This window comes from Apteryx rowi, unplaced genomic scaffold (assembly GCF_003343035.1).
Source record: "Apteryx rowi isolate R43461 unplaced genomic scaffold, aptRow1 scaffold_51, whole genome shotgun sequence".
In the NCBI taxonomy this organism is placed as follows: domain Eukaryota; kingdom Metazoa; phylum Chordata; class Aves; order Apterygiformes; family Apterygidae; genus Apteryx; species Apteryx rowi.
The window spans coordinates 3,426,761-3,450,823 of record NW_020450772.1 but is presented as its reverse complement, the minus strand read 5'-3'; the positions used below and the strand labels follow the sequence as shown (position 1 = coordinate 3,450,823).

General features: G+C 43.0%; 2 protein-coding genes and 2 non-coding genes across 17 annotated transcripts in view; all 4 read left to right on the top strand.

The window, feature by feature from the left end:
- The first annotated feature begins 6 nt into the window (after nucleotides 1-6).
- On the top strand, nucleotides 7-19,863 carry ATG16L1 (autophagy related 16 like 1). Of its 4 annotated transcripts, none has more exons than XM_026080022.1 (18): nucleotides 7-132; nucleotides 626-719; nucleotides 3,167-3,272; nucleotides 3,909-3,982; nucleotides 4,209-4,460; nucleotides 5,340-5,405; nucleotides 7,902-7,988; nucleotides 8,766-8,822; nucleotides 9,775-9,877; nucleotides 12,472-12,577; nucleotides 12,696-12,766; nucleotides 14,099-14,170; nucleotides 16,231-16,351; nucleotides 17,203-17,308; nucleotides 17,826-17,975; nucleotides 18,418-18,465; nucleotides 18,856-18,957; nucleotides 19,355-19,863. In XM_026080022.1, exons 1-18 carry the CDS (start codon nucleotides 18-20, stop codon nucleotides 19,446-19,448), a joined length of 1,824 nt encoding a protein of 607 aa, XP_025935807.1. In that variant the 5' UTR covers nucleotides 7-17; the 3' UTR covers nucleotides 19,449-19,863. The 4 variants fall into 4 exon arrangements, with proteins under 4 accessions (XP_025935807.1, XP_025935806.1, XP_025935809.1 ...); XM_026080021.1 differs by having other exon boundaries at nucleotides 7,899-7,988; XM_026080024.1 differs by lacking the exon at nucleotides 8,766-8,822.
- Nucleotides 10,132-10,402, top strand: LOC112972935. The gene has a single exon (XR_003255836.1).
- On the top strand, nucleotides 12,988-13,250 carry LOC112972936. Its single transcript, XR_003255837.1, has one exon.
- SAG (S-antigen visual arrestin) overlaps nucleotides 19,462-24,063 on the top strand; it is a 22,370-nt gene continuing 17,768 nt past the window's right edge. For 5 of the 11 annotated variants that reach the window (XM_026080028.1, XM_026080030.1, XM_026080029.1 and 2 more), the window contains exons 1-3: nucleotides 22,139-22,221; nucleotides 22,664-22,829; nucleotides 23,533-23,637. In XM_026080028.1, the coding sequence (XP_025935813.1) occupies nucleotides 22,676-22,829; nucleotides 23,533-23,637 (259 nt within the window). In that variant the 5' untranslated portion in view covers nucleotides 22,139-22,221; nucleotides 22,664-22,675. Of the gene's footprint in view, nucleotides 19,549-22,135; nucleotides 22,222-22,639; nucleotides 22,830-23,532; nucleotides 23,638-24,063 lie in introns of those variants that run through there. The other 6 variants (XM_026080027.1, XM_026080031.1, XM_026080034.1 and 3 more) reach the window with 6 other exon arrangements.

The following is a 24,063-nucleotide window of genomic DNA, read 5'->3' as shown; positions in this document are numbered from 1 at the left end:
CGCGCCGCTCCGCGGAGATGGCGGCGGGTCTGCGCGCCGCCGGCTTCCCCGCCTGGAAGCGGCACATCGCGGCGGAGCTGCGGCGGCGGGACCGGCTGCAGCGGCAGGCCTTCGAGGAGATCATCCTGCAGTGTAAGCGCCCGGCGCGGCCCGCGGCGGACACCGGCGGACACCGGCGCGTCTGGCCCCTTTGCCGTGCAGGAGCGGGGGGCAGCCGCCGCTCTGGGCCCTGGCGCTGGGCGCCCTGGCTGAAGTGCGCCTCCGCGCCGCTCTGGCCCGCGCTGGCGGCTGCCGCGGGGGTCGGCGAGGCCGGGGGCTGCGCTGCCCTCCCGTTGCTGCTGCGGCCGCGGGCGAGGGGCGGCGCGGGGGTCGCCCCTGTCCCTCCCCGCGAGGGAGCCAGCAGGCCTCAGCCGGGCCCCGCGCGCGGCGTTGCAGCCGAGTGCTGCCGTAGTGTGTGGGCATCGGGGGGCGCGCGTTAATGTGGTGGAGGCTTACGTGATGTCGGGTTGTGCCGGAGTAATTAACACGTGCTAAAATTCTGGCTGGCCAAAAGAAAAAAAAAAAAAAGCGGGAATCTGGCTTTGCTTTTTGGTTGTCGTCTTAATTGCACTTGCTGCCTTTTCAGATAACAAGCTGCTAGAGAAGTCGGACCTGCATGCAGTGCTGGCTGATAAGCTGCAAGCAGAGAAATATGACATGCAAAGCAGACATGAGATCAGGTACTCAAAATTCCTCCTCTGGCAGTCAGCTGTCTGCCGCGCACGCTGTAACCCAAAGGCTTGATTGATATGTTATGCAAACGGCGTCTAGGTTACTGCAATAACTTGGAGACAAACAGGCTGGGAAATCTAGTGAACTAAAAAACTAAAAGTAGATTATAAATAACTCTAAACATATGAGCAAGTTGCAATCCCTTTACGGTATGCAGTGGAGAAAGATCTGACCGGGTTTTGCACAGAAAGTAGTTTATCAATCACTGCCTCCGAGTATGGAGATGGACCAGCCTAAGCTTCTGTACAATAGTCTGACCTATTTGCCTTGTAATGCTCATTATGTTTGTCTGCTGTTAGTACCTAATGATTTTGATCTGGCTTTTGAAATTATCTGATCTTGTAAGCACTCCGGCACAGGGAGAGACTGTCTCCTTAGTTTCAGTCTGGAGACTAGGTCATCATTTAGATCTGGGAGAGTGGAGAAAATGGAGGTTGTGAAGTGTCAGTGTTTTTGCTGTGTAATTTTATAGCCTGCTTTTAGCAGGGGATTGCCAGGAAACTTCCTTTCTAACCTGGGAATAGCACTCTAGTGCTACACGCAGTGGTCATGCTGCTTATTGTGCTGGCATTTGAATCCGTGGTAGGCTAACAGTGTGTTCTTCACCTGGACTGCGTGTAAATCCCGACGAGTAAAGTACTGCCGGGTTCTGCTCTTGGTGTTACTGAGGTAGAGGCAGGGCAGTCGCTCAGAATTACCAACTTCTTTTGTAGGAATTGCTTCCTCCGTTGAAGCTCTTTGTGGTATATAATGCAGAGCTGTGTGTGTGTGTCTAATTTGTAGGCAAAACATACAAATATAGTTAAGGCTGCTGTGTACTATTACTAGTAAGGAATGAATAATTCCTGATCTCGTAGGAATTGCGGGCAGAACTTCAGTAAGTAGGATGGGATCTTCCGAGTTAGCACTTGGCTGCAGGCTGGAGTTAACCCCCATCTGAAAGTACTCAAAAGCTTTCTAATGACTGCAGTTGTCCTGAGTCGCCTTTAGCTGACAGAAATCTCATTCTGGTTGAACACCCGCTCCAAGAGATAAGTCTGGGAGTAGAGGAGGATGAGCAGAAATGCGCAAAAACAGAAAAAACATTTTAAAAGTAAACTTTAAACCAAACTTTGATATTGTCATCAGGATATGACAAAATTTGTTGAAATGGAATGAATTCCGTAATTCTGGGTAGCTGAGGAAGAAAGCTTTTTACTTACTTTAAGGACTAGGAGACATATCTAGTTCTGGCTTTAGACATATGTGTGGATAGTATTATAGGATGTATTGGATATTACTACAGAACTTGGCTTTTTACACCTGTTTGAACATGTAGTTTTCTGGAAATGCTGTGTCTTCTGGTACAACGTTGATTTGAGAGGTGGGAGGGTGTTAAGACAAATGCTCAATTATTGGTACTGCTTCCCAGATATCACTGGGAGACCTTTCAGCTTCCGAACAAATTAACTGTTTCCCACTGCACTGTCCTAACACAGTATGACTGTAGAAAGAGTTTCTTGGAACTGCCTAGTTATGTTTACCAGATATAATAATGACTAAAAGAATTATTTTTTGAAAAACTGTAATTTAAAACAAAGTTTCTAATTTCCTTGAAGTGTATGTGCATGTGTGTTTTATATATTGTATATGGGTGTGTGTGTATATATGTGTGTGTGTATACATGCACACTTGTTAAAAACCAACCTCTGTTGCTGTCTTCGTGCTTTCAAAAACATGAGTGATAAACATTACAACTGTACTTGTTGGGGATGTTATGTATGTTCTTCTGGTTTCTAGAAATTTGGGATAATATCATGTTGCCACTGTACTAGAAAACACAATTTAAAAAAATCCAAAACCTTCACACTGTGAGAGGCCAGAACATAAATGACAGAGGTTGGAATGAAGAAGTGACCGTAACGCCTTGGGCTGCAAGCCCAAGGGGTTGGGAATAGCACTCTGGTTCCCATTACGCTGCCTCCACATATCCAGTATCTCCAAGGTCCACCTGCTCCCTGCAGAACAAATTTAAGTTGGTAAAATGCTTGTAATTCTTCCAGTATTTGGAGAGTTTATTTTTAAAACTCGCTTGTCTTGGTGCATATTTAACCAAAGACTGGTTATCTTTCATTTGAGTTTGAATTATGTTTTAGAGATGTACAAAAGTGTGAATTCTGTCCTCCGTAAATTTCATTTTTCACTACTGTATAATAGCCTCTTGGCTGGTGAGAAGCGTGTTGTGGTGGAGCTAGCTGTCAGACAGTCCCATGGTTTCATTCATTATGAATGAGCTGTGTGTTTGATGTAGGATAGAAAATCTTAGGGAGATGCTGTTCTGAGACTAACTGGTCAGAGGCACAGAAACAACTGGATTCAGGTTTGAAATCGCTTCTTCCTTCCTCTCAAACTCCAGTCCAGGACATGATGGCACATGGAATGATGCTCAGTTGCAGGAGCTGGCCCAGCTGAAGATAAAGCATCAAGAGGAGCTGACAGAGCTGCATAAGAAACGTGGCGAGGTTAGAAAGTCCTCTCGTGTTCTGTATGGTTCATATGCGGCCCTTTGCAAGCATTTACCAAGTTTATTCATCATTTTAATCATCAGCACAGGTTGCTTAAAGGTTGTACATAAAATGAAAGGTACAGCCTTTTCAAGCAAGCCGTGCTGATGACTAAAATAAGCCAGAGGTGGTCGGTCTTTCAAACTGACAGCCAGGAGATAAGAATGTGCATTGTCAGCATAACAAGGTTTTTAAGAAGTGCCTAATTTTGTATTTCATGGATGTTTTTACTGTATTGATTATGGGAAGAAAAAACTGATAGAGTTCACAGTGCTGCCCATGAGCACCAGTTCTACACTGGAAAGATTTTGAACGAGCAAAGTGGGAGTGAGAAGGTGGGTGGYTGTGTGTGGTTTAATTTGGCTTTTTTTCGCTTTGCAAGATCGTTGCTAGATATGAGTAGGCAAGGCAAACGAGCACGAGCAAAGGTTGAACGCGCTGTGGGGTTAGGCTGAAAAGTGAGCACCGGTTCTTTTGCGCAGGTGCTCGTGCTTGTAGTGTCGGAGTGATCTATGCTCTGACTGGGAGCCACTCAGTGTTTGTTGTCCAGCTGACATCCCTGCGTTTTTTAATGTAATTCTCTTCCCTCCGTAGTTGGCCCAGTCTGTAATTGATCTGAATAACCAAATGCAGCAGAAAGACAAAGAGATGCAGATGAATGAAGCTAAGTGAGTAGGAACAATTTCTTCTGTGTGGTTGGTACGAGACCTAGACTTTTGGTTGGGTTATTTATTTGTATTATGATATTCTCTAGGAATCCTGCCCGTGGGCTAAAAACCCCTTTGTTAGACATTGTACAAATAGCACAAAAAAGATGGTGCAGGTCCCAAAGGAGGGCCTCGTGGTTTGTTTGTTTGTTTGTTGCCTTTTTTTTTAATTGTGTTGTTCTTCCAGGATTGCAGAATATTTGCAAAAGATCTCCGAGCTGGAAACAGAGTGCCAGGAATTGCGTAGCAAGCTGCAAGATCTTGAGCGAGCTAATCAGACACTGAAAGATGAATATGACGCTCTCCAGATCACCTTCAATGCCTTGGAAGAAAAACTGAGGAAAACTACTGAAGATAACCAGGAGCTGGTCTCACGTTGGATGGCAGAGAAGGCACAAGAAGCCAATCGTTTGAATGCAGAAAACGAAAAGGATTCAAGGTGAGACTGATGTCATCTATTTGATAAGGTACTTCCTGACATTTCTTTCTTTGAATACTTACAAATGCATACAATAAAAAAACAAAATCAGCTGAGATCACAGACTGTTTTGATTCTTGCACAACAAAAAAAAGCTTTCAGAACTTTGTGTTCCTTCTTCTGGCCAGCCCAGAGAAATGCTTTGTGAAAACATTCTTGTCTTTTAAATGAATAAAATGTGTTTTTTGTTTCTTGAGCAAGAGTGAACTGTGGTCTAAAGATCATAGATCAGACAAACTTTTTCCGCTGGTATTAAGTTTGGACATCTCTTGTCCATGTTGTATCTTGTTTCTCCTAGTTTTATCCTTCTTTTTTTCTTAACCAATTTAAGGGTATTTTTTGTGTTTTGCAGAATTGAGGCGCTGTCTTGAGAATGAGCTATGTGTAAGAGCAAATAAATTGTCTTATTCTTCTGAATTCCCTCAACTTACTTGCCAGCTAACAGTGCTGAGAGAATAAGAACTGTAAGACAAGTCTYTCAGTACATGGTATTTTTGCATTAGCTTCACTAATGTGACCATTATTTTTGCAAGTATGTGCAAGTATTTGCTCTGAACAAATATGTTTTCATATGGGTCATAAAGAGCTGGTGCACTACAGGCATGCCATAGTTGTGCTTTGCCTTACTGTATCACTGGCCTATTAGTTCTGTCCTTAGCTGTTCACAGTAATAAAATGCCTCTTCTGCACTAAGTATCTGGAAGACCAGGATAAAATTCAGGATAAATTTATGGCAGTGGTTCAATTTTGGAAATATGAAGCCCATCAGAACTGTGCAGGGTAATTTTTGGAGCAGGATTAAGGAAGATTTCTGAAAATAACCTCGTTTCCTTTTCTTAGGAGACGACAAGCCAGGCTGCAGAAGGAGCTAGCAGAAGCTGCCAAAGAACCACTGCCTGTTGAACCGTAAGCGATCTTGATTTACAGAGCCCTTCTCCATCATCACTTCATGCTTCTGTTCTATGGAGATGCATGATAAATGACATCTTCATTACTTCTAGATTTGGTGATGTAGAGGAGTGTTTAAACTTTGGTGTAAAGTCAAAAACGTGCAGTAATGCTTCTTACTTGAACTTCTAGAAGAGGGAGCCATGTTATGTCTAAAAATAGATACTTGGACTGAAAGTCTTAAGAATGGTTCATACAGTGAATTTACAGTCATATCTCAGCAGAAAAACATGTGTTGTGCAGTGCCGTTGGCCTTCCAAATAACTCTTTGATCACAGAGTAATATACTCTGGAGATGCCTAACATTTAAAAATGTAGGCTACACATAGCTGTGTTTTAGAATTTTCTGTAGGAACAGGTACTGATTCCCTTGAAAAGGGTGAAAATGTATTGATTACTTCCACGCTGAGGTGGTTTTACGCTGTAGAGAAAACAAGATGGATGTGGAGTTACTTTTCTTGGCAAGCCAGAGAGAAGCATTTCCACTCTGTTGTCCTTTTCATCAGCTGCGTGGATGTTGACTTCTGTGTTTATTCCTGACTGGTCTTCTCGCTAATCAGCTGGCTGAAATGAACAGTTGATGGTGTATATATACTTTTTACCGGGTTGATAAGGTTATGAGAACTTGTGTTAGGTGAATCCAGAATAACTGAGCTGATATGCTGTTACTAGAAAACCGAAATAGTCTTCAAAATACAGTGGCAGAGCAGTGTGCAGACACTTTCTTGCTAGCCGTTGTCTCTGTATTAGAATCGTGTAATCTCTGTACTGCCCGTCCTCGCAGGTGATAACAGCAATGCATGTGCTCTGGAAGAGGGGCCGTGCAAAAGTCTGGGATAGGAAGGGCGGATATAAGGGGAGTGGATTTGGAGGGAAAATTGAGTGTCCATTAACAGCACAACTAGTTAGTCCGGTTTGGTTTGCAGCTTTTTAAGAAATGCTTGAATACTTCCAGTCCTTTAGCTTATTTAAGTGTGACTTTCCATGGCAAGTTTACTACTGACCTCTATGTCGCAGGCCGATGGACAATCTTTCCACTCATAAGAATAGGGATTTCCCTCCACCTTTTCCTCCCTTTTGTCCACAGTGTTTGATGTAAATGTATGTGGAATAGTCTAAACATTAAATTCTTCAGTAATTAATAGCACACTGAATGAGGAAACCTACATGTAATACATAAATAAATAAATATGTATGTATGTATATATATATAAATAAAAAATCTTAGCAGCAAAAGTGGCCTTATATATATATGGCCACTTTTGCTGCTAAGATTCTTCCTCTGCATTACCCAAAGTGAGACCTTCCTATTTTAGACCTGGGCTCAGAAGTAGCTGTGGCTCAGCAGCTTGAATATTTTTACTTTCTGTGGTGGTGGTGGTGGTGGTGATGGTCTGAGTTTCATAAGTCATTTGATTTGAGACACTGAAGTTCAGAAGAAACCTGTAAAAAAAAAAAAAAATTCTGGAAAAGAATTGCTTCTTTAAATTACTCAAACTCTGCTTCACAGATGTTTTTGATCTCTTCTTTTTGATTTTATTATTTTACAGGTTTTATGTTGTTGTACAAGTAGGCTGCTCACTGAAAGGCAAAACTGCAGCATTTCAAGAAGTGTGTCCCAGGGTTTAGTCACTTCAAAAATACCTTAAGTTAACCTGGAAAGTTCTTTTGCTTCACAGAATTTTAAAAGCTTAAACTTTGTATGTTTAAAAAAAAAAAAAAAAGACATCTCAGCAGTTAAACTTGCTACATTTTATAGAGATACCAGCCTGATACTTCTGGTTGTAGTATAGACTTTCTGTAGCCTTTTCACGCATACTTTCCTCCAAAATTTTAGAATTTTATGTGCAAATATATTCTGAAATGTGAGATTCAAAATGCTCTGTTGCAGCTGGGTTAGTCCTATGTGATGTCTTTCATGGCAGGAATTGGATTATTCTTACTATTAACGCTGAATTTAAACTTCCTGATCAATCAAAATGGCATCGTGCTGATGAAGTGTGTTTACAGACACAAGCGTGTTTACTTGCCAAATCAGCACTACTTGAAGGGAAAACGCTAGACTGTCAGAGCCCATGAAAACTAATGGGGAAAAGCCTTCCAGCATCTGCTGAGCACTTTAGCTGGATTAGTTTATGGTATAAGAATTGGATCCTCACAGTTCTGGTCAGTCACGCAAGAAAAGGCTTGAACTTGCGTGTTGTACACGCTTGCTCGCAGACAGTCTATTGAATGCGATGTCTCCGGCAGTGGCAGCCGGCTCAGTGCACAGGTGGTTTCCTGGGATCCACCTGCACGTCAGCACAGTTGTCAAACCTAGGTCTGGACTGGGGGTGAGCGCTGACAAAGCCTGGAGCAGTGGCTTCGGTTCAATTCAGATGCGTCGGTGGGCGCCGTCTGTAAGAAGTTCTGTTTGGCTGGCTGGAAAAGAGGCATTTTCTCTCACTTCAGCAGGGATGACGATATTGAAGTGCTTGCGGATGAAACCTCTGACACAGCCGAGGAAACGTCTCCGGTGCGAGCTGTCAGCCGGACATCCAGGTTTGTAGACTCGGCCGGTTTTGTACCGTAGCATTGAGGAAGAGCGAGGGGGATAAGAGTGTTGGAACAAGTGAAGGAGCAATATTGGGGACATTACTTACAATTTTTACTCGCCTTTAGCTGCAACRTGGTTCAGTAATCCCACCATAGCGTTATAAGACTTGCATTACCTGCTGCGTTCTCTGTTACCACATTCTAGATTTGCTCTGTTTTCATCTTTGTTCTGTTGAAACTAAATCAGGCTACTGCCTGAAAATCTGTATCTAATCTTAAAAATAAAGTAAAAGTGTTTTTAAGGACAATAAAATGGATATTGCAGCGTGTGTTTAATGTATCTCTGTATCAGCTGTCAGCATGACTTTGCAAGTACTTGCATTTTTGAATTTAACAGACAATACTGAAAATATCTTCACCTAGCCTTAAATGCTATTTTTTCTTTCTGTAAAATAGCAGTGAGTGGAAAGGTAAGAGGTAATTATATGAAAGCAGGGATTAATTCGTTTGAAACTTCAGACCTGGCAAACTGTTACCTCTAAAACTAGTAATTTTGGGGCTGGAGGTTCAGGGGAAACCAGAAATTTCACTTGCAAATTATGTTCCGAGCTGTAGTTACTGGGGACTTTTGTACTGATGCCTTTCTTTGGTGTTTTCTGTCTTGGGACTGGGTCTGCAGGGGAGGGAGTCTTCCCAGAGACTTGCTGCTATGAACTGTGTTTGTGTTGATCTTTGTTTGGAGAAGCTATTCACCAGGTTTAAACCTGTCCTCCCCTCCTTTAGTAAGCGACTCTCCCAGCCAGCTGGAAGCCTTCTGGACTCTATCACTAATATCTTTGGGTAGGTTAGACCACTTTCACCTCTTTGTTTGGTATATCGGTTTCAATGTACACCAGAATCTTGGTGGTGCAGGGAATACGAACAAACAATTTCAGCCTTTCTTCTAGCTTCTGCTCTTCTTTTTTTTTTTTTCTTCTTTTGTTCTCCTCAACTTCCTGTTTCTTCCATCTTGCCGTGTGCTGACCTCTGACCTTTCCCTCCAGTCTGTCTGAGTCTCCCCTTTTGGGACATCAATCTTCTGATGCTGCCAGGTGAAAACGTTATCCGCTCTTAGTCCGGCATGTGAATGTATTCCATTGAAGTAACATGCAACCCAGCTGCATTATCCTGATTAGATTTCAGATATTGGTAACACTGGCTAGAAACTTTCTGCAGTTAGAGATGCAATGAAAAAACACAAGTTTTGTTCTCATTTTCCACTGCACTTTACTCCTTTAGTAGCGTTATTTTAAATAAGTCTGTGGGGCCTGTGCTTAATATCCAGAGTGGAGCCAGTCCTTCTAAGTCAAGCTCTGCATTAGTTGGATGGTCTTTGCTTAAATGATGCAGTCCAAGCTTTCGAACGGAGCGTTTTGCTGCCTGGAGTGTAGTGCTGCAATGGTGTTCAGCCTCCCTAGACACAATGATGGAGTCGCAGTCTCTCCCAAACTCAGCTGCAATCACTMCCTTGTTTCTCTTTCCTATTAGAAAAAAATATGACTGCTCAAAAATGAGGTCAGTAGTCAGTTCTGATAACTTAGGCTGGCATACTGTGAAATATTTAAAGCTGCAAGTGAATGCAGGGCAATATGATGAATGTACTTCTTGAAAGGAGGGAGAAAAGAATGTAAAAACTTCTGTTTTTATTACTGTATAGTGTAGTTGAGTTCATCCAGATCTGTACCTATCACTTGAGAGAAGCAGTGTTCACTTCTGTTTTTAAAATGTCTTTTTTTTTCCTGTCTCAACTCAGGAGACGTTCTTTGTCCTCGTTCCCTGCTCCCCAGGATAATGCAGAGCCACATCCAGGTTCCAGTAAAGAAGTGAGGGTGCCCAATACTGCCATATGTGTCTTTGTAAGTATGAAAGGAATTCTCATTTCTGCTGTCTTTTCCTGGCTTTGGAGGAAGCAAATCCTATCAGTATTTTGCAAAGCAGTTGCTGACTGATCTGCTGAAACCGTTTCAATTAACAGTGCCAAACGAGAAGGAATTCTTGATTTGGTAGCATAGTTCAGCCCATTTAATCCGTAGCCTGAATGTTTCTCGGAGCCAGCGCTCCCCCAGGTGTGGCTGTGTGTCCTGTCTGCAGTTCATGTGTGTCTTACTGAGGTCGATGATGACTAGTAAAAGGTCTGAGGGCACAGGGGAATTACACTCCATTACCCTCTTGGCTCCCAGCAGTCCCTGTTCTGTCATGCTGCAGTAGAGCTATGATGGAGGAAGAGACTGCTGACAGCTTGGGATTAATTCGGTTCCAGTTCTCCACAGTGAAGGGAGTTGTGGCACTGAATGTCGTCCAACAGAACTGCTTAAGAGGAGCTCACGGTTCTGGGGTGTCTTCATTTGTTGTGTGTGATCTAAAGTTTTCAAGCTGAGACCTCCTTTGTGTGTTGTTTTGGCTTCACAAGGCCAAACTTAAATTTCTGTGAAGGGCATTTCCTTTTGAAATGGAAGATACTGTGGTAAACTTGTCTTGTAAAGCAACTGCTTATTTGAACATTCCTCTAACTCCAAATTCTCAAGCAAAGAATGAAGGGCTTTCTCCAGGGCTAGCGTGGACGTAAAACGCTGCATGCTTTGTAGCTGTCCTGACCGTAATTCTGATTTCTTTCTTTTTTTTTTTCCCCTCCAGAATAACAGAGTGACCATACAGTGGCTGGCTGCAGCCTAGAGGCAGCCTAGCCTGCCCTGTTAGCTTCTTTAGTGGAAGTCCTGGGGTGRGGGAGTAGCAGTGTTACCCTGAGTGAAAATAGGGCCATGGCCTCTGCAACAGCCTGGAGCTGGCTCGAATGGGGAGCTTCACAGGAGGGGTTCGTGGTTGCAGTATCGTGATACAACCCCTCTCTGCCTCCGACTATATTCAGCAAGCACAGCTGGTTGGTAGATATAAATCTTGGGTAATTTTGTCACGCAAGGTGATGCAAAGCCATATTATGTAGGGGTTTCCAGAAGCATGTGAGATGTTGTGTTTTGACCGTTCTGCTGATCGCCTGTAATATCACCTGAAACCACAGTAGACTGTCTTGACCCATGGTCTTGGCAAGATGGAGGTGCTGCCCCATTCCAATTCCCCATCTTGGAGCAGGAACATGGGCAGTTAATAAGCCTGTCAGACTGTAGCAGGTTGGAGGTGATGTTTGACTGTGCTGCAATAGTCGAAGGAGGACTCCCTGCCCATTTCGTGGTAACCTGTGTGTTCCTGCTGGAGATCATCTGCATTATGGTTTAGTTCCTGTGTCTAGCCCAGGTGGACAGTGGAGCAGAGGTTGGGCAGATGGCTGGAGGCTGGGATCCCAGCGGGCAGTACAGGCTCCTCTTCGGGGAGGTGGGGGTAGAACAGGTTTGGGGAGGAGGAGAAGGTTGTGACTTCAGCCAGGGTGCGGTTTCTAGGCAGGAGTTCTGACCACATTTGTTCAGAACAGCTCTTCTGCACTTGCAGGAAGATCGGATTTGAAATGTTGACCTCCAGATATGATCTGGGAAACCAGGTTCAAGGAACAAGTTCCAGAAAAATACAAGTATCCAAAAAAAAACTGATCTCAAAAAAAAAAAAAAAGTCCTTGCTGAAAATGCTTAACAAGGAATGCGGCAAATGAGTTCAGAATGTGATGCATGGGAGAAAAAAGTGTAAGAAGTATAAAGCTGTGAACTTAACAGGGGGGGAAAAAAAAAGGGAGGAATCTTGATACTGAAGTTTTCGTAAGTTTTAGAACATTAAAAATCACTAATAAGTTGTCAACCCAAGCTTCAAAACTTTAAGCTGTGAGAGACTAGGGGTGTCACTGCTCCTGCAGGTGGGAATGGTGGCGTAAGCCTGAGTTCCCTGTCAGAGAACTGCCGTTCCAAGTCACAGCTGTTCTTTTATTACTGAATCACCAAAGTAAAGCTGCATTGTCACCAGTAAAACGAATGAATGCGCTTGATTTGTTATACTGTTTTGAAGCAGGCTTCCTTAACTTAAGCCTGACTTTGGTGGTCTGTGGTTGCATGAATTGGTCGGATCTCGTTCCATGGCTGGCTCTAGATGAGGAAATGAAAAGTTGGTTTCCTTCTACAGCATATCGCCTATTACTTTTTTTCTGTCCTCTTCTTCCCTTAACTTTTTTCTGGTCTAACTTAAAACTAAATGCCTTAACTTACAAAGCCTAAACTTAAGAACCATTCTAAGGCCTCTGGCAGTCTATTCGCACTGCTGAGTCTTGCTGATGTTTTCTTTTATATGCTTTCTGTTTCTCCTTAAGATAAGGATCGGTTGTCTTGCTCTGTTTATAGAGCATCAACAATAGCAGAGTTTCAGTCTGTGGCTTTGTTTCCGATGTACTGCTGCAAGGTCTACAGCTGTGGTTCTCTGTAGTCTAGTCCTTAAATTCTGTAGCTTTCTAATCTGCGGGTTTTGGGTCTGTGCTAATTCCATTTTGGGTGGCTGTTCTGTTCCTCCTCCTCCTCAGGACGCACATGATGGGGAGGTGAACGCAGTGCAGTTCAGCCCTGGCTCCCGGTTACTAGCAACAGGAGGCATGGACCGGAGGGTTAAGCTTTGGGAAGTCTTGGGAGGTAAACGTTTTTGCTTTTGGTTATGTCGGGATATTAAATGAACTCAATTTATAGTTCACTTCATGTCAGCCTCCTTTCTAATCCATTACTTAAGTTTTGTTTGTCTTTTTCTGTGCAGATAGGTGTGAGCCCAAAGGTTCCCTCTCTGGTAGTAATGCTGGGATTACAAGCATAGAATTTGATAGTGCTGTGAGTATCTGTACAATATCCACTGTTTGTAACTGGGGATGAAAGAATTGAATTATGTTGTGTTGAATTATGTGTATTAAATTGTGGTAGAATAGATTAGGTTTTGTCTAAAGTAAGAAATTGGTCTTCAGCTTCCCACTAAAGCTGGCATAAGAGCACAACAGAAGCAAATACACTGAAATTTCTATGTTTGAGGTTTATACCCATAAGTGTTTTGCTGAGGTCTGTGATGAATAGTAAAAGGTCTGATTATCCCGAGACTTGCATTTCCATGACCCTGGCTCCCAGCAGTCTCTCCCCAGTCACGGCACAGTTAAGATGTGATTGGCAGAGTGCTTGCTGACAGCTTGTGATGTGTTCAGTTCATGTTAACCTGAAGTATTGGAGACATGACTGTAGTCCACATCCAACAGTCCTACCTGAAGGAGTTTGGGGTCTTGGTCTGTTATATCTGGACATGTGATCTGACTTTTCTGCTGAGACCTCTTCCATAACAACGTTTTACTGCATGGAAAGTAGAGCAAGCCTGAAGCAATTTCTTCAGTTTGGTGATTCTATATGCTGACTTTTATTAATACACAGCCAAAAGCATCCCTCATCTGGGCACTGACCAGCTTGTTAGAGACTTATCGGTGCTGTTAATCTGTTGGAGAAACTAGTTCTGAATTTTTTCAGATTGCTGGAACACCTTTCAGGTGAGAACTGCTTGAGGGGAGATGCAATTGGGCTTTGGTTTCTGCTTCAGAAAAGTCTTTTGAGGTGGACAGGAGTGTGAGCGTCAATCCTGCGATGAGCATTCTCCATCAAGGGTGACTTGGAAGAGCTCTAAGCCTGAAGCCATGATCTATCCACCTGTCACTGAACAGATCTCATTCTTGGAATCTTCACTTAAAATGTTTGAATTGTCATGAAAATTACAGGAATTGGACTAATTCTACTCTAGCAGGCCCACCTAAGCAGTGCCATGGGGGCCTTCTGTGGAGAATCAAAGAGAATAGATGAGTGTGAACTAAACCTAGTCCTCACCGCAGCAGCTGGGGGCGGAAAGGGAAGGAGAATGGTGCATTCTGGTCTGGTTACTGTTACTCCTTTTATCTGTAGTCATGAGTCCACAAATTGACATCACATTTTGGGAGAAGAAAAAGCCATAGCCTTGCTGAAAGTTGTTACACCAGCATTCCTTACTTGTATGTTGGGTTTTTGTTTTTTCTTTCTTTTTCCCTTGGCAATATAGCACTAATGTGGCTTTAATGACTTCTTGGAAATACTTTGAGTTTAATAATTTGCATAATGACTAGCAGAAGTAGTTTTAAATTATTCTTGCTTTCACAGGGTTCTTACCTCTTAGCAGCTTCAAATGATTTTGCCAGCAGAATCTGGACGGTCGATGACAATCGATTACGGGTAAGTCTCTTGAAGGCAAAGCAATGGCTAGGCTGTTCCTGCCCTGTGTTCTCCAATCTAAAGGAGGCATAGTAATTTTGGAATCTACATATTTACAGATGCAGATCTGCAACACATTCAACAATTCTTTTTGTGAACCCAGTCTTTATTTCTTTAGAAGTGAAGAGTCTTCACCTCAAGAGAAAAGACTAAAATGCTGTATTGGTCTCTGCACATCCTTGTAGGACACTCCAGTTGCATCATATTTTCATATTATGAACTTTTGCATCCCCATCTGTGGAAACTGTTAAGTGTTTCTTATGATTCTTGAAGAACTACTTAGATGTTATACCCTCATTCTAAGGACTGCTGAAGCAGAGTTTGCAGCAGACAAAAAGGTTTTCTTTGTGTCAGGGGCAGCATTTTTGAAAAGTGGTCCTTGGCCTAGCTGTAAAAAATACGCAAGCCTTAAAGTGCTTGAATTTATTCCAGGTATCTTGCAAAAGATTCCTCCTGTCCTCCCTCCCTCTTTGCACTCGCATTCTTCTCCGCCCCTTTAGCTCCCATTTAAAGAGCTGTAATCTACCAAAAGAAAAGTTTTCAGCTTTCCAAGAGGTTTTGTTTATTCTCGTTCCTAGGTCCCCTAGGAACCCTAGGTCCCTAGAAGGGTACCCTAGAAGAAGGTACCCTAGTTTCCCTCAAATTTTTATTTTAGAAAGATGCTACTTAGAATGATCTGAACCTTTTAGTATTTCACATGTCAATTATAATTTTAATTCACTGAGTAATTCTCAGTGTGGAGATGTCAGATCTGATTTAGGAAAGTAAGTAATGCATCAGTTCTTTTGCAGGTTTTTTGGCCTGCAAATCATACTATTTGTTGTGAATTGTAGTGAATAAGAGTTTAACAGACTATAAATTACTCGGTACAAAAAGTTATCTCTGCAAACATCCACCTGGCTTCACAATATCTTCCTGTAATTTTCCAGTATCCCTGGTGACTACCAGCTTTGGGTGAGTGCAGTCACTGTTCACTGAGATACAATAGTGCATTCCTTGTTTTGAGTGTGTGTGGTGTGGACTTGTCATTCCTTGCACATGAGCAGGAGGCAGTGAAGCTGGAGTAATGGTAAACTTCACCACAAACTCCCTACTTAAATGCAAATATCAATATATAAGGACTGTGCAGCAAGAGCAGAAAAAGGATGCAGAGGGAAAGTCTAGATCCTCCTTTCTAGAGTTTGTATGTCCTGTCTTAAGAACGAGTGGTCTTTATTGGATGATGCTTTCTTTCAGATTTTCAGTGGTATGTATCAGTTTTTCAAACTTTGCTCCCATTTCTTTCCAATTTGAATGTTGGGAGGGGGGGGTGTATTTCCCAAGCCCAGATTGCTTTGTGTAATTTGATCGTGCTTTGAGTATTAAAAGATCTGACTATATACTTCAGTCATGCATTATCTGGTTTGTGATTGGCGTGCAAATATTCAGCAATTTGAAGTGAGTGCAGTTCATATTCCTCACAGTGTCCCCTGTGCTGGACGCAAACAAAAGCAGTTGTGAAAACTGCTGTTGGAAGCCTTTCTGGAACGGACGGTTGTCTTAGCTTTCAGGCTCAAAGGTGTAAGAGTTGAGACTGGATGCCCTTTCATATCCTTGAGGGAAGTTCGTTATGAAAGCCTGAAGGCACCATTTCCATTTTCATCCTGCTCCACCCCCCTCCTCAGCTTGCCTGCAAGGCTCTGTTGCAGTTAACATCCCTCCATGAAAAGCAGGTGCAGGGAGTGTAGTGGAGGAGAGCTTGCAGGATTCATGAGTAGCTAGAGGAGACTAGCTGAAGGTGACCTGTGTCTCCCCGCTGCTAGCTGAGCTCTGCGGTACTTACCACTGTTGGGAGGGTTGAGCTCTGGTTAACTATAACAGATATTTTTTCCCCCTCCCCTAGTAATGCAGTAGAGGTACAAATTGCAGTTTCTAAGACCGCCTTTGTCAAGCTGCTGAACAGCAGAACTAGTGAGCTATGAAGAAGGGAGCTAGTGGAACTTACACTGTTCGTTTATACCATTTACTTCTCCTCTCCTCAGCACACCCTGACAGGTCACAGCGGTAAAGTTCTGTCAGCCAAGTTCTTGTTGGACAATGCGCGCATTGTTTCGGGAAGTCATGACCGGACCCTCAAGCTTTGGGACCTCCGCAGCAAAGTTTGTAAGGAAACCTAACTTCTGTCTTTCATCCAATTTCTGTGTCTGCTAGTGAATGTAAACGGAAGTCTGACATCAGCCAGATCGCTTCATCTTCTTGCTAGTCTAAAAAAGCAGAAAAACAGCAACCATGTTGTTTTCTGTTGCTGTTCAGGTAATCAGACCTGGTTCGTTCTGCCTGTTACCTGAAACAACAATAAGAAACGGTGTATGCAGGAAGCACTGTTAATTTAATAGGCAGCTGTGCTCCGAGAGCTCTCTTTGTTCTTCAGCTGGTGGGGTGGATGTTCTGGTCTTGCACTAAAAACTTGGGGCCAGGTCAGCCCTTTTAACCTTGAGCTGGATGCAAATGTCTCTTGGAAACTTCCCTAAAACATCTGCGTCTCAAATGAAGGTCATGCTAGGATTTTAGGTGGTTCTTTGGGAGAACAGCTACCTTATTTTCTTGGCTTTTGTTCTGTTGATAGTTCTTGAACCTGTTGTCCTTGAGAGGGAAGTCAGGATTCAAAGTTACCTTGATACCTGAACCACAAACAGAGGTCATACAGGCAGTTTCATGTTACTTAACTGTKGCAAATTATGGCTGGCTAAATACGAAGTGGAAGTAAAGCAGCTGTCCTGGGAGCATTTAAAGGGATATTAGATAAAGCAAAGGAGATTGAGAAGGGCAAAGGGGTTGCTGAAGACTTAAGTCGGGATTATTCCAAGACAGTCTGTCTGCCCTGTTGTGCTTCTTGGGCACTGCTCTGTGTAGCCAAGACATTCGTGTGTGGTTTGTGATTGTTTTCTGACTCTGTTTTCACCAGCTTGTACAGTATAAATTCCCTTGTGTCACCATTGATTTATCCTTTTCAGGTATAAAAACAGTGTTTGCAGGATCTAGCTGCAATGACATCGTATGTACTGAGCAGTGTGTAATGAGTGGACATTTTGATAAGAAAATTCGTTTCTGGGACATCAGGTAAAACGATTTTGAGAGAGTTGACAGTGTAGGAATGATTATGGAATTGCTGTCCAAGGATAATCTGAACTGGGATGCTTTTCCTGAGCTTGCAAGCTGGAGACTGTTATAAGAGTCTGAGAAGGGCAGTGAAAAAGCCTTTAATTGTTAGACAGTTGATTTGTTGGGTCAGTTTTCTTTGGGGTCTTTTTGAGAGCGGGGAGGGGGAATTGTTTTTAGGATGCCTTTTCTGAAGTGGCAAACTGCTTTAATGTAGATATTTTATATTGGCCACTATTTGCCTTCCAAGACAGTATTTAGTTTTTCGGAGGGTGGGACTGCGAGGAAAACAATGTCTGATTGTTGACTGTAAACATTATCCACAAAGTGAGATCTTGTTTGGGAAAGACTCAAAATGTGAAAATAAAACAATAGTTTGTTCTTCTGTTCTTGTGCATTGGGACAAGTCAAAGTTTTGATGCATTGACTGGCTCCTGGACCTTGGCTTACTTCTGATTTCCCTTTTTTCTGTCTTTAGGACTGAAAGCATAGTAAAAGAACTAGAACTGTTTGGGAGGATCACAGCTCTAGACCTGAACTCAGAGCGAACAGAGCTTCTGACCTGTTCCCGTGATGATCTACTGAAGATCATTGATCTACGGGTCAGTGCTGTCAAGCAGACATTCAGGTGAGTATGTTCTCCGGAGGCCCACGAGAACATTTTGGATTTCCGAACTTTGGACTGCCTGTTGTCCTCAGTGTTTGAGGTTTTTTTCAGTATCTGCATGGAGAGAACAGTCTCCCAACTCTGTCTTTTTGTTGGTTTTGTATTTTGTTTTTTCCTACACGGGTAGCAGGGTTCTCTGCAGTCTCAACAACATCGATCCGCTTTGGTGGATCTTGTCATTTGCCCCTCTAAAGAAGATAGCTTGCCTTAGAAGCATTAGGCCTAACGGGCAAGAATTTCTTCAGATGTGATTGATGGAAGGTGTATGAGAAACACATTATGATGAAGGGATACTGGAGCTTATTCCACAAAATGTACAAATCCTTATGTTGCTCTTTTGTAAGAACCTGGAAGTCCATCTCCTTATAAATGAAATTACAATTATCTGATTCCAACTTTTCAGTGCCCAAGGATTTAAATGTGGATCTGACTGGACAAGAGTTGTGTTCAGGTAAGGTCAGATATAAGCAAGATATCCTCTGATAAATCTTTTCCCCAGCAAAAATAAGAGTGCTTCAAGATGCTTGGTTGTATTGTCCCCATTTTACAAGTGAAAAAACTGAGGCAGAATTTGTGGTTTGCCCAGAGTCACCTCTTGGGCAAGACTGATTACATGAGGGACAGAGCATATCTATAAATATCATCAGAAAGTTTCCAAGACAGTTTGAATTTTAAGTGCTTTCACTTGTTAGTGTTAACAGCTGGTGATGCTTAACTTTTCTATAGAATATTTAATGACAAGTTGCTTGCTTAGAAAGTTGAGGGTGGAATAATGACTTGTGATAAATTGCTAACTTAAGAAAACTGTTCTCTCTCTGCCACTGCTTCTCTGACCTCACAGCCCTGATGGTAACTATGTGGCTGCTGGTTCAGCTGATGGGGCCCTCTATGTCTGGAATGTGCTCACTGGGAAATTGGAGAGGACGCTTGCAAAGCATCACAGGTGAGGGGGACTTAGCCAGATAGTCTGATGCGGGGATGTGGGCTGTCAATCTTGCTGAGCTATGAAAGAGTTGTAGTCTTACAACTTTGCAGCTTGCATTGGTGTGCATGAATTTCTTAATGCAGATTCCTTGTGGATTCATGTCAGTAATCTATAAATTGGACTAAAGCTAGATTTGTTATTGTTCAACTCCTCAAATTGCTGTGTGATTCTAATACAGTATATTTAAATATTCTGAAGAAATCATATCCCTCTTGTGCTTATAAAAACAGGAGTTTCCTGAGAATGAAAGTGCTTGTTCTTCTGTAGCCAGAATACTGTAGTATGTCATTCCCATGTTAAGTGCTGTTGTGCAATTCGGCTCTTTTTGTAAACTTATACCTGGCTTCCGTTTCAGTTCTCCTATCAATGCCGTCGCATGGTCGCCAGCAGGTGCCCATGTGGTCAGTGTGGACAAAGGAAACAAGGCTGTCCTGTGGTCTGAATTCTGACTGGACGGAGGGCGAAAGGCAGAGCGTCCAGCGCCTCCGTGTGCGGTGGTGCTGGTCCGTGGCTGAACGGAACGGAGACCCGAGCCCAGATCCATCATGAGTGGGTATTTTAATGAGCGCATGGGCTTTGCTTTCCAATGGGAAGCTCTAAAGCGATGGAAAAGGAGCCTGAGTCAGAGACTTCTCGTGGCTGTAACCGCACTGTGGCATTCGGACTCAGCAAGGGATTAGCTGATCTGGATGGAGAATGCTACTTAGTCATGCCTTTACATGCAGTATCTATGCACTGAGCAGAGCTGAAGATACTAGTGGGATTCCTCACCAGACAGCTGTGCCAAATACCCTGTCACACAAATGTATCTGCAGCACTTCTGAGTTGGAAATGTTGGAAAGAAGTTACTGTGTATTCTGACTTGTCCTGTCTCCTGTGTTCTGTTCTTGTGGCCTAGTTTAGGCGTTGGGTGTGAAAATCCTGAAATATGGACGCATCCTAGGCAGTCTGTTAAGTGTTGGAACAGGTTTTAAAGAGAATCTCCTACGGCTCTGGCAGCTCTGCCTTTGAGTTATCAGCTCAGTTCAGAGCTGCTCTGATCCTTACACGGGTTCTCCAGCACTGTCAGCTGAACATCTTGTATCCGTTTCATCTGCCTTTCAGGAAATTGTCCGTTCTTCAGGACTTCKGCATCATTTTGTTAAAATGCCCTTCAGCGGCTTGGGTACCACAATGTAGGGGACTTCTAATTTTTAATTCCACAGTCAATTTGGTTACTGAGTGTGAAAAGAGAGAAGTTCAACTTCTGCTGCGCTGCTGTGATAAGGAATGTAGTCATACTGTGACTTCAGTACCAGAATATAGGTGTTCAGTCCCTTTTTCTGTTCATCCGTCCTGTCCTGGAGGCTGTCAGTAGAACATGGGGGGTAGGGGAAGCAGTGGGGTTAAAATCCCAACTCCATTGTTTTGGTGCTGGCAGTTCCAGGCCACTTGCCCCCTTTTTGAGCACAYGTGCAATATTCCTGTTTGCGCTGGAGCCCTCTGTGCTATGGAGCAGTGTCCTGGCTCTGGCTCTGTTTAAGCATCCAAAACCGTGACATGGCTAGGTGTGAGCTAGCTGGCATAACTTTATCCGGCCAGACCTTTACACATCACCTGGCCCTCGAGACAAGCCACCAGCGTTTTACCGCCTTTTTATTTGCACTTTATTTTCTTTTTTCCTGATTGAGTTTTACTAAGGAAGCGTGTTCTTTGGAGGGGCTGGGTTTGGGGGCAGCTGCCATGATGGGCATCTCTCTAACCTAGCCTTTTGCTCAGACACCTTCTGCAGAGGGGAATTAGAGTGTATAGGGCAAACTTTTTATTTATTCAGCTGCCCATAAGAACTTGACTGTAAATAAACCTGTGTTCTGCTTTTAAAACCCCACAATGCTCTGATTCTTTTGTGTGTGTGTGTGTGTGTGAGATCTTCTGAATAATTGAAGAAGGGGACCTAAAATGTGTTCCACTGCTATGCTTTTCTGATGAATCCTAGATTTGGGTTCAGCTGCATTTGTGGGGTTTGGTGTGGAGGAGGAAAGAGGATAATGCTGTTAGCTTCATGCTGGACATCCGGCACATGCAACCTGGTCTTGTCCTGTCTCAGGCATGCTGCCTGGAGACTGAAGTTGAAGGAAGCCTCACCATGTTAAACAGGTGCCACCATCCCTGAAAGGGTTGATGTATTCTTGGATGTGCTGGATAAATTATTGAACTGAGGAAATTTTGTATCTGATATTTCAGACATGGTTGAAAATAGAAAGCTTTTTCTCCTGTAGTACTTTGAGCGCTGCCTTGTTAAAATTTTAAGCCAATAATAGGAGCTGCAAATTACTGTAGAAAGCACAAACCCTCCTTGAAGATAATGCTCTGGATCCTGCTTCAGAGTGATGAAACAAAGCCTTCAGCTGTTTTTTGTTACAATATAAAATTTCATATGTAATTAAGAGTCTTCCCTGACCACCCTCCTTCTCTTTTCATAAGAAACTCTCTGGCCAGCTTTTGGAAATGAGAACGATAGCAAAGATGAAAAAATACTAGTTGTAATTCTGCAGCATTTCAGAAGACCAGCCTGTTTGTCTTCTGCCTGTTACTCTAGCAGAAGGTCCTTCTGCAAAGGCACCTACCCAGAGTCCAGGCGACCTTGGCCACTGCAGAAAAGTAGATCGTTACATGACAAGTCAGCAGGATGAAAGATTATTGGGAGATTAAGCTAACGTAATAAAAACTCTGCAGGCCCTGCTGAGGAGGATCAGAACGGGTTTAGGACGTTTATAATTTAGGCTGCTGCACTTGTATTTTTCTACAGCGTGGACACAGATTCTTACACAAAGGGCTTTGTTTTGCCTGTTGGTGCTGTTACGAAGTAGGTTAATGTTATTCAACACACAAACAAGCATAATGGCTAGCTAGCTAAAACCTTAAGCGTTTTGGATTAAAATTCCTTAGGACCAAGGTATCTGGGAAATACTAGTGATCAATTTTAGTCTAATTCTTTGTCATAGTTCATTTAATTAATTCTACTACTCATTTTCTGCTTCAAACTGCAGAGGTTAAAAGCAAAAATGAAGGTATCTACGGTGCCGAGGTGGCTGTTGCAGTGTTTCCTTGCTAAAGGTGGAACTGTCCTGCTAGCAGTTGTGGGGGGACGTCTGCGGGGCGGAGAAGCTGCCTCTAAGTTCTCCTGAAGATGCTTGCAAGGGCGTTCGTGCCCGCAGTGCCCAGCCCTCGGAGGAGCAGCAGGTACGATAGCAATGCTCGTTGCTCTTCTGAGGAGCTGATTATCCCTCAGTAGCAACAGCACGAACCCTTAAGGGAAAAGGCGGGGGGAAAAAAAAGCTTTTTTTTTTTCTTTTGTATTGTGTGACTGAGTATAATGTGCTAATGCTGGACTAATATTTCTGGGGTCTCTTCCTTATTTCCTACAAAGAGGCTAGGGTCTAGCTTTCTTTCAGGAACTCGGGCACATGCACATTTTTTTTTTGTTTAGAGCTGGTTGTTTTGCGTTTGCCAGACTTCATTAAACAGGATAGTGATTAAGCTCCCCAAATATTTCTCCTCCAGTCCGTAAAACATTGCTGGAATTTGGAAGAAGTGAGGAACACTGGTTCTGTGTTTGTTTTTTTTTGAATTATTTGTGTACTCAGTTCCTTATATTCAGTCAAATGTTTGTGATCGTCTGCAGAGAGCAAACTTGATGTGTGACTGCAAGACTGAGACGGAGGGCGCTGCGCAGGCCGGAGAGCGGAGAGGGCCTCATGTGATCTTTCTCATCAAACTAATAGATGTAGCCCAGAGAAAAGCTACAGCTGTTCTTGCAGCTTGCAAGCCCCAAAATTCCGTACATTGCTGTGCGTAGTATCAAGACAAAATTCATTGGGCAAAAAGCTGTTCTTGGGAAATTCATGAACAGAAAAGCTGAACTGGTTAAAGTCGCTGTTCATCTGCCTTGCATCTTAGATGTTGTGCCTAACTTTTTATAAGTAAATTAAGGAGGGGAGGTTTACCAGCTAGCAACATGTTGTTTTGCATCAGTTTGCCAATGGGATGTTGGTGGAGCAATAATAGAGAAAACTGCTTCCTGGTTATGAGAAAAATACATTGTTTGTAATGCTCGGGAGTCCTTTATGGTGGCCTCTATTTATAGAGGCTTGGTTTGGTGTTTCATAAAGTCCCTTTCTTGTAAACAGCTCTTTTATATTTAGCTTCTTACCAGGCTGGATGGCTTGCAACCCTAGGAAGAAGAAGATCGAGAGAGCTTTAGAATAAAGCTGCTTTCAGTAACCATCCTGCTCTATATATATCTTTAGTCTTTACTAAACATGTGAGGATGACATTGTAGACCAGCTCACTGACTATTTGGGCTTCCTTAGGTAATACTTTATGTTGCTGACTTAACCACTTTCCAGTTGAATCTTAGCCCAGGTAAAATATTTGCTCTTGTACAGGGATTAATTCTTGAAATCCTGGACAGATGCAGCTAGGGACATGTTTTCAAATCCCCTACAAATTGCCTGCCTTGTTCGCTAAGAGATTATTGATTCTCTCTGGTAGCTAAGCATAGGACGTGTCTGCGTGGAAAACTTGTCTTTCTTCACTGGTTTAGGAGTTCAAGTCTTTCACCCGTGGCAGCTCCTGTAGCATTTGGAACCCCGCAAGGTATTTAAGTTTATTTATTGGTTTGTTTCTATGGGTCTGCAGCATGAGTACGTGTCTATTCAGCAAAAAATACTATTCTGGACTTGGAAAACTTACTTGTCCTTCAGAAAATGGAAATTTTTAACCATGTCTAATGTCTGTCTCTAATCTTTACCTTTTAATTGCTCTAGCTTTCCGAGAAGGGAAGTGTTCTCTTTTTCCAGTGTCTGTAGTGTGCAAATAGGCCCTAGAAATGGTTTCTATGCTTGGAACAGTTTTGGAATGGAAAAAGCAAGCAAAAAAATAGCTTGAAAGCAAGTTGCAGGGACAGTCCTACATTGTCAGGCCAAAGGTCTGTCCAACACAGGATACTGATTCCAGGAGCATCCAATAGGGAAAAGTGTAGAAATGGGGAGAGGCGTAAGAACAGGGCACGCGGACCTTTGT